Source organism: Castor canadensis, chromosome 3 (genome assembly GCF_047511655.1).
Source record: "Castor canadensis chromosome 3, mCasCan1.hap1v2, whole genome shotgun sequence".
NCBI classification, from domain to species: domain Eukaryota; kingdom Metazoa; phylum Chordata; class Mammalia; order Rodentia; family Castoridae; genus Castor; species Castor canadensis.
In genome coordinates this window covers 198,358,059-198,366,665 of record NC_133388.1, presented here as the reverse complement: position 1 = coordinate 198,366,665, position 8,607 = coordinate 198,358,059, and the positions used below count along the sequence as shown (strand labels likewise).

Here is an 8,607-nt window from a genome sequence, read left to right as displayed (position 1 = left end):
CATAATTCTACAGGCCTCTTCCAGGTAAGGCCTTAGCCATGTGAGCCAGCTGAGGACGGCATCCTGCCAGCAGTCAGTATAGGGAAATTGTTCTGGGGGTCCAGGCTTCCCTACAATTCTGTAAGCTTCATTAACCAAAGTTTTATCTAGTGACTCTTCCAGGGGCCATCCTACACCAAGAGCAGACCAGTCTACTTTACAAAGGAACTTAAGCTTGTTAGGAGTTAACTTAACTCCATAATCTCCATTAAATCCCCTTTTAAAGTTTTTAACCATACACTCCAAGGGGGTGTTCTTCCTCTGGCCTCCGCCCATCTCCTCCTGTTGCCCATCTCCTCCTGTTACCCGCCTGCCAGACACACACAGAGGGGGAGGGGTTTTGGAAAAGCAGCCACTTTGTCGTCTCCTGCCACTCCCCTCCCAGAGATTTAGGCATTTCTCTGGTGGTAGTGCATCTGTATAAACCCCAGACCCTGCCCCATTGGGGTTCACCCTTGACCCTATGAGCTCGCCACGGAAATGAGGATCAGGACTCCCTGAGTTTCACCCCCAAAAATGTGGTTACTAGCTTGTCTCATTGGAGATGATCACGCTCCCCTTCTGCCTCCTGGGGCAGGCCTGAACTCGATCCTGGGTTCTTACCGGTCTGATGAATGGTGCTCCCTTCCCCTCCGCTGGTTCCTGTGCCTCACTGGGTCCATTGTGCATCCAAGGTCCCCACCCAGACTCGCAGGGAGGATGAATCCCTTCTCCAGATCCAGCTGTCAGTTGACGCCTGGTGGAATCTCCTCCCAGAGGTCTGGGAGGATGCACCCTGGTGACAAGGGAGGTGATAACTCACCGTGTCTCCACAATCCCAGACAACGAGCCCCCAAGAAATGTTGTGGGAGGCTTTTAGCTGAGATTCGGGACACTGAGGCAGTTTAGCAGGAAGCAACATTTATTGTGCCAGCACAGACTCAGTGGACTCGTGTCCAAAGGCTGAGCCCCGAGAACAAAGGGGTCTCACCTTATATATCCTTGCAAGCAAGTATCAGAGGCAATAAAATTAAAAAACAACAAAGTTTAACCCATATATGGTTACATGCAATTCTATATGCTTCTTCACCCTAGTGATTTTTGTGCCCCCTACCCCTAAAGCTATGTGACCTTCTTCACCTTTGAATTCCTTAGATTTTATCTTTTTGCTATGCCATCCCTTCCCCCCTGCTACCTTATCAGAACTCAGGCCTGTTTGTTTTCTGATTCTCCTCCCTGCTACACCTCCTCCTCACCTGTGCCCTCACCTGGGTCCCTTCTGCTCAGGGTTCCCGGCTGTGTCATCAGGCCTCATTCCCTGCAACAAAACTGCTACCAAACACACATTCTTGGGCAGTCCCAACTCTCTCTCCCACCCTTTGTGGCACTTTTGCCCCTCCCCTTCCCTCCTCAGTGTCCAGCACCCCTCCTAGGAGCCCAGACCTGAGTGTGGCACATCCTGTTCACCCAGGGCTGTGTCCTGGGCTACCGGGACAGTCCTATATTCAGTATGGCTGCAGCCCAGCAGGATGGTCCTCTCCAGATCTTTGTCACTCCACCCAGAGCTGGGAGCTGAGGAGGGACAGGTCTGTGGGGCAGGGGCCAGTAAAGGAGCAGGAGCCAGCCAGCCCATGGGACAAGGAGAGTTTATTGTCTGTGAGGAGTGAGGGGTGTGGTCCCAGCGGGAAACTCACAGGATTCCTCCGACTGTGCCCCTTGGGATGTGAGATGGGGGAAGGTGGAGTAGGATCAGTGTCTGGTCACAGCTCCAACCTCACCAGGCCCTTCCTGCCTTTCACAGGGCCCTGGGCAGACTGTTTAGGGCAAGGACCTGTCTATAGGGAGCCATTACCCCAAACTGGAGACACCCCTTCTCCATGAGGAGCAGGCCTGCATTCCTACTCTCTGAGCAAAAGTTCTGGCCAGGGAGGCTGAGGATCTAGGGTGAAGGCAACAATGGGCTCCCTGCCACCCCAGGGAGGGAGTGTCCCTTAGGCGTCCTGGAAGGGATGGATGTAGGGAAGCGGCTGAAGGTGGAGGACAGGATATGCTAGTGGGGTTGAGGAGATGCAGGAGGAGGACTCTCACATCAGGATCCTAAGGAGACCCAGGCCCACTGGCAGCAGAAGCCCCCCTGGCAGGGCCCAGAGCCCCTCCTGTGAGGTGGGTGCCATGTTGCAGAGATTCCTGGAGCAGCACTGCCTGATGATCTTGCCCTTCATCCTGAAGACTGGTGACCACTCAAACAAACTGTTGGAGTTGGGACACCGGGTAGCACATTTCTTGCTGATTAGAACTTTGACTTTTGGTTCTGCAGAAGAGAGGAGATGGCAGGTGGCTCCACAGTCCCAGGTCAGAGGGGAGAGGAGGGAGGGGCTTTTTTGTGGGCCACAGGATCTGGTCCTGCAAGGGGCACTGGAGACCACCATCAGCTGTCCCTTCACAGGTGAGGCCCTGAAGAGCAGTGGGCATAGGGCTGCAGAAGGTCCCCATCTACCTGGGGCACAGGAAAGAGGTGGGGGAGTCTCCATGCAGCCAGATGAGCTTGGAATAATTCTGCCAGTGCAGGGTATGCTGGTGAGAGAGACTGGTCACCACAGAGAAACTACTGGGTGCCCAGCTGGGCTCAGATGTCTCAACTGTTCATCCAAAGATGCCACAGAGACTTCTGCGGAGCTCTGACTTCAAATAACCATTAAGCCATTGAAGGCGAGCCACTATCACAACCCAACTAGAAAAAAGGCCATTTGGGGTGGAATAAACCCGCGACATCATATCATGCCCTATTTGGTGTGTTGTGTTAGAATTTGTTATGTTATGTTGATCATTATCTTAATGGCATGGCAGTTAAGTTATGTTGTTTTATATTACTCTGCAACATACTGTTATATCACATTATACTGCAGTTATAAACATATTAAGATATATTGTGTTATAACACATTGCAACGTAGTAGATTATATTGTACTACATTGTGTGACAGAAGGTCATGGGCCACAGAGAACAGTGACACAGGACTCAGGTCAACCTGAGGGAAGACCCCAGCAGAGAGCACGGACCTGTGACCTCCTGGGAAGCCCTGACTTCCAGCAGCCCCTGAGTAGCCCCTGCCTCCACCCCGTGCTAGTAGCTTGGATCTCAAAGGTCAAGTGGAGAGCTTCCTTGCACAGGTGGCCCCTGAAGACAGCCCTCCAACTCCACTCTCCCTGCAGAGGGGGTCCTTGTTATGTTATCTTCCAGACCAAGAGAAATTGAACAAAAAGCTTGGGTGGAGCCAAAGCGTTTTGGGGGGAAAGGTACAAAAACCATTAAGCCAAAGTTTCAACGTTGTTACCACAGGCAAATTCCTTTACTTTATGGAGAAGAGAAGTGGGTGGGGCTGTTACTATAGGGAAAAGGGGGCTCCCCTGGGAGAATCCCACCTGACATGTGCCTTTAACCTGCTCCAATGGCAAAGGAGGAGAACAGTGATGTCCCTCATTCGTGGTTCCAGTGGCCACCTGTACCTCATAGGACACTCTCACAAAGGACAATCCTGTCAGAAGCCTGCTGCCCAGTGAGAGCAGAAGGTAGAAAGGCCTCTGCCTTATTTATTCCACAACTCCACTTTAAAGAGACACCCACAGAAGGCCCACTGGCAATGTGCTTTTCCTTGGGTTATTCCCAGGGAACCAGGAAACAGAATTCCTGAGGTTCATGAGAGGAGTCCCAGTAAATCAATTACACTGCTGCAGGGTCCCTGGGTCTTGAAGCCTCAGAGAGGAGGCAGCTCTGCTGGGTTGACCCCAGGGAGCTAGATCCACCCAGCAAGAACCAGCACCCTGTGTGCTCAGAGCAGGCGCATCCACCCGCCTTTATGAGTTTCCATGGGGCTAGGAAACCATATTTCTTAGCACTCTCTAGAGCTCCTTCTTAAAACGAGGTCTTAATTGCCTGTTAAGCCATGGTGCATCACATGAGTGGGTGGCCTTGGTGAGCGACCACTGCCTGGAACTGCAAGATGGTGCCACATCCTGTTGACCCTCCTTTTGCGATCCTGCTCTTTTGTGAATTTTTGCCACACTGTCCTGGTGGCAGTTTAAGAGTTGGTGTTAAGGGGGGTGGGGAAGGAGGGAGGGAGGGAGAGGAAGGAAGAGCGGCCACAACTGGGACCGTGCAGTCCAGCGGGCAGAGACCTGCGGGTGTCGGGACCCCTGCCAGTGGCCGGGGAGGGGACTCACTGGCGTAGAGGACCACCTCGTGGGAGATGCAGACTCGCTCGCTGGCGTGGCACGCGATGGGCAGACACTGGGTCGCGCGTTTGACCTTGAAGCAGTAGAAGCAGCTCAGGTTCCCAACTGTGGGCAGCAACGCGCGTCGGTGGGCGGCCGGCTCGCGGGCCCGGCCCGGGTCCTCCCGCCCAGCCCTTACCTGGCATCTTGGCCAGCTCCGCGGACACCAGGGACGCCCAGAGCGCAAGAATGATCCCCGCCATGGCACCGGGGTCACCAGCGCCCGGGGCCCGCCGCCCCCGCCCTGCGCCGCCCACCGCGGCCCGCGCGCACAGCTGCCCGCACCCTGGCTCCGAGCGCACGGAAGTCCGCGGGCCGGGCGGGGTCTGCCCGCCACTCCCGACGGCCGCCCGCTCACCCTCGTCCCTGGAGGCGGGGCCGCAGGGCCACCTGTCCTGCCGGTCTCCCCGGCCTGCGCCCGACACCTTTTCTTCAGGGGACAGACCCCACCGGGCAGGGCACCCGCTCCACACTGTGGGCCACACGGGCCCAGATCTGGTTCCAGGCTCAGGGCCCAGCATGGCTTAGGGGGGACCCAGCAATCCCCGAGCCCCTAAAAGGGCGGGGCAGAGAGGTCCTTTCCCTGAGGAGGCGGGGAGTGGTCAGCACCTGGGGGCAGAGGGACATTGGGGGCTTCTGGGGGAGGGGAGAAGCGGGGAGGAGAGGAAGAGGCACCGTTGGAGACATGAGAGTTTGGAGCAGTCACAGAGGAACTGGAGGGCCGGCCGAGAAGTGTGGGAAAGTTTGGGGGTTGGACGTGCTTGGAGCGACTTCCCTCTGGGAGGAGTGGTCTCGGTAGCAAAGAGAAGGAAGGAGGGGCAGAAAGGTCTCCCGCGCCAGGCCTTAAAAACGGATGGGCCCGAGGACCACAGGTCCCATAGCTCCGGTGGGAGCTGGAGCTGCTTTGGGGAGTGGGCTGTGTCGCCTCCAGGACTCTGGACTGGCTTGAGCTCTGGGCCTTATGGAAACCGAGGCCCTCGGGTCACAGCTGCTTTTCAGGGTGCTTCCCAAGGCCTCTAGCGGGCCCCTCGGGTTGGGGCCTGACCGGGTGGAAGGGGGTGTTTAAGTGTTCCGTGACTCCGCGAGGGATACCGCTCAAGTTTCTTTCCCACATCCCATTGCAGATCCTGGGTGCAGTGAAGACAGCAGTCCTTTCCATCACCTTGGGGACCTGGACCGCTTCCCCTCAAACGGTAATTCGAAATCATCTCCCATGGCCCTATGGAAATGCTGCCTCAGTTTGAACCCTTCTCTGGGGCCCCTGTCACCCAAGGTCACCCTCAGGGGTGGCTCCCATGCTCATGAGCCATGGCAGGTTCATTCTCATATTCAAATTTTCTCCCTCCTTCTTTCTCTCTCTCCCCATTTTCCCTCTACTGCACCAGTCAGCAAGACTGTCCCTGTGTTGCCTGGTACATGCCTAAGAAGGCCCCAGCCTGGCCATGCTCCTGGTCCCTTCATCCTGTACTGGTCTAGGCCTCCTTGCCATCCCGCTTCAGCCAGCGGAAGCACCTTCTTGGGGTGGGGTGTGGGTGGGGCAAGAGGGATGGGGGAGGGGCCGTTGCCCTAATTCACTTCTTACATTATTGTTTGCTCATTTGCAAATCAAGCTGCAATTGCCTTGAATGTAAATTTGTACTGAAATCCATAGGAAAAAAATCCAAAGATCACTGGCTGTGCAGACAGGAGTGATGATGGAGAGACTGGGTGGGGGCCAGAGGTCAGGAGGATATCTGCCCATCTTGCAGGCCTGTCCGGTGCCTGGCACGGATGGCAATGTCTGGGCATCCTTTCCTTCAGAATTACCCAGGTAACAGGTAGAAGGGCCAAAGTCACTTCCACCTGGTCAGGCTAAGAGCCTGGCGTCTGCCTGACCCGCTGAGCCTGGAGGGTGCCTGAAGAACTCTGCCTAGAGAGCCCCAGGGTCGCCACACCCATCTGGTGAAAATGGCACTGCCATTGTGGCAGAAAAGCAGAAAATAGCAAATATCAGAATATAGAAGTACAATTAGCATGTTTTTTAATGAAAAAGTTTGAATGTAAATGTATGTTCTGAGATATATGTGTATGTTTTAAATATGCAAGTATTTAATGGGTTATAAGTATTTTTTAATACTTTTATCTTATTTTATATTTACTGTTTATGTTTTAGATAATAATTCGTCATTTGTGTGTAAATTTTTGTGTATGTTTAAATTGTGCACACATGGATATATGTTTATACACACATATATATATTTTTTTGCAGCACTGAGGATTGAACTTGGGGTCTTGGCTTGCTAGGCAGGTACTCCACCACTTCAGCCACATCCCCCAGTCCTTTTGGCTTTAGTTTGTTTTTCAAATATGGTCTCCTGCTTTTGTCCGAGCTGGACTGGGACCATGGCCCTCCCGTCTCCGCCTCCTGGGTACTGGATTACAGATGTGCGCTGCCACACCTGCCCCTCACATGTATTTCTTTTTTTTTTTTTTTATGTAAAGTATGAATATTTATTTTAGGCTTTAGATCCCAATCGATTTCAAAAAACAAAATCTGATCTCTCCTCAGAGTAGCTGAGGCCTCCATGTTAGATGATTTCAAAGAGGCAGAAGAAGCACACTTTATCAAGCTTAGCATGAAGTCAGTCCCTGATGCCCACCGATTCCCAGCCTTAGGAAGGGAAAGAAACAAAAGTCACCACCATGGGTCTGAACAAATGCACACATACTAATGTGAATAAGCAGCTAAACCTTGGCAATTTTTTTGTGGGTTTGTGGGTTTTTTTGGTTTTTTTCCCCCCATTTCCTTTTGCTACCCAATATATGCAGCACTTGTGAACTCCCTACAGGTTCCCAGCTTTAAACACATTAAATGTCTTGACTATTTAATTCTTTAGGAATCTAAAAACAGACCAAATGTGTTTTGCTGTGAACATTCTGTAGAGATGAAGTGAGGCAGGAGTTTGGGTGATGGTGGTTTTTGAAGAAAAAAAAAAAATCAATACAGTGATGGAAGGGTAAAGAATGCAAGAATTCAGACATTCTGTGGAGGATTACTTTCTCTCCATTAAAGGTCCATAAAAAGGAGCAAACTGAGATCCATAAGGGGAGCCAGCAGGAGCTGTGTTTGTTTTCCCCACCCCCTGTGAATAAGTTTTTGCTGAGGGGCCACTGCTAGGTCCCCACTTGCTCCCCTCCCTTTGGCCTGAGACGGCAGGGCAGTACAGGGGCAGTAAAGGAGCCCGTCACGACTCCTCATTCCCAGAATCATCATCATCATAACAGTCGGCATCTTCTTCCTCCTCATCTTCATCATCAATATCGTCGTCGTACAAGTCGTCATAAAGCAAATCTGAGCTGTTGTCATTGGAAGGCACTTTAGTTTTGATGCAGTATTCCGCCAGGGTAGTGGGGACCTTTACTCCATCTTTTTCTGCTTCGGCCTTAGTGGCTGAAACCTGTTTCCTAATGATTTCAGCATATTCTTTGTCTTTTCCTTTGCTGTCCCTCCATTTCCTAAACATAACCGAAGCATCCACATTGGCTGGGGAGAAGGTGTTGGGCTCATTAAGCAGTGAGATTACACTTAACAGGATAGTCCTCACATTCTGAGTAGGGTTCCACCTTTCTGAGGGCAGTTCTCCACTCTGTGGGTCATCTACAGGTGGATGAAGAATCGAAATGCATACATCTCCATTCTCATAAATGTTGGGGTGCCACATTTTGGTCAAGAATCTGAAGGTAGGTGGTGAATATGGGTAGTCAATAGGAAATTTAATATGTGCCTTGAAGTAGCCGCCTTCGTAGAGCGTGTTGGGGGGTCCGAAGATGGCTACCTCCCAGTTGTAGAGGTCGGACTCATCCACCAGGGTGATCCGGAAGCCCTCCACCGGCTCCTCCTGCAGGGATTTCAGCTCGAGCATCAGGGCCTTCTGCGAGCTGGTCATCTGCTGCTGGGCCATCGCGACGGCGGCTGCCGTCACATGTATTTCTTGAGATTATTTTGACTGCTTATCTCCATCCCTGAAAGCTCAGATTTTTGGTGTTTAAGGAAAGTGGATGACCTTCACCCCTTCACTCTTCCTGTTGCCCTCACTCCAGGCAGCTGGGTATGGGATTCACCTATAGGTTCTGCCCCCAATCTAGCAGAGCTCTGCACAGAAGCCCTCTGTGGAGTCTTTCCAGTGAAGTGGGTCTTGGTGTGATGTCCCCAGGTCTCCTCCAAGGGTGTCCTGATGTCAGCCCACATTCTCCATCACTGAGTTCTTGCTATGGGATGCCAGGCTAATTTGTTTGTTTTGTGGTACTGGGGTTTGAACTCAGGATCTTAGCAGAGCTC

The 8,607-nt window shown here is 52.5% G+C and overlaps 2 protein-coding genes across 2 annotated transcripts; both read right to left on the bottom strand.

The window, feature by feature from the left end:
- Positions 1–1,654: 1,654 nt before the first annotated feature.
- Positions 1,655–4,492, bottom strand: Ly6l (lymphocyte antigen 6 family member L). Its single transcript, XM_020170418.2, has 3 exons — positions 4,429–4,492; positions 4,239–4,355; positions 1,655–2,329 (listed from the first exon to the last, which is right to left on the bottom strand). The coding sequence occupies exons 1-3, from the start codon at positions 4,490–4,492 to the stop codon at positions 2,103–2,105; spliced, it is 408 nt and encodes a 135-aa protein (XP_020026007.1). The 3' UTR covers positions 1,655–2,102.
- A 2,753-nt stretch (positions 4,493–7,245) lies between these two features.
- LOC109690828 (ubiquitin-conjugating enzyme E2 R2) lies at positions 7,246–8,242 on the bottom strand. The gene has a single exon (XM_020170403.2). It carries the CDS (start codon positions 8,228–8,230, stop codon positions 7,514–7,516), a length of 717 nt encoding a protein of 238 aa, XP_020025992.1. The 5' UTR covers positions 8,231–8,242; the 3' UTR covers positions 7,246–7,513.
- Positions 8,243–8,607: the final 365 nt, after the last annotated feature.

Bases quoted from the DNA above. Each gene is read 5' to 3' on its own strand.
- Ly6l (XM_020170418.2), bottom strand. From the start codon at position 4,492: ATGGCGGGGATCATTCTTGCGCTCTGGGCGTCCCTGGTGTCCGCGGAG. The intron at 4,356-4,428 runs GTAAGGGCTGGG...TGCTGCCCACAG, and splicing joins GGAGCTGGCCAAGATGCCAG to TTGGGAACCTGAGCTGCTTC. The intron at 2,330-4,238 runs GTGAGTCCCCTC...TCTCTTCTGCAG, and splicing joins CGAGGTGGTCCTCTACGCCA to AACCAAAAGTCAAAGTTCTA.
- LOC109690828 (XM_020170403.2), bottom strand. From the start codon at position 8,230: ATGGCCCAGCAGCAGATGACCAGCTCGCAGAAGGCCCTGATGCTCGAG.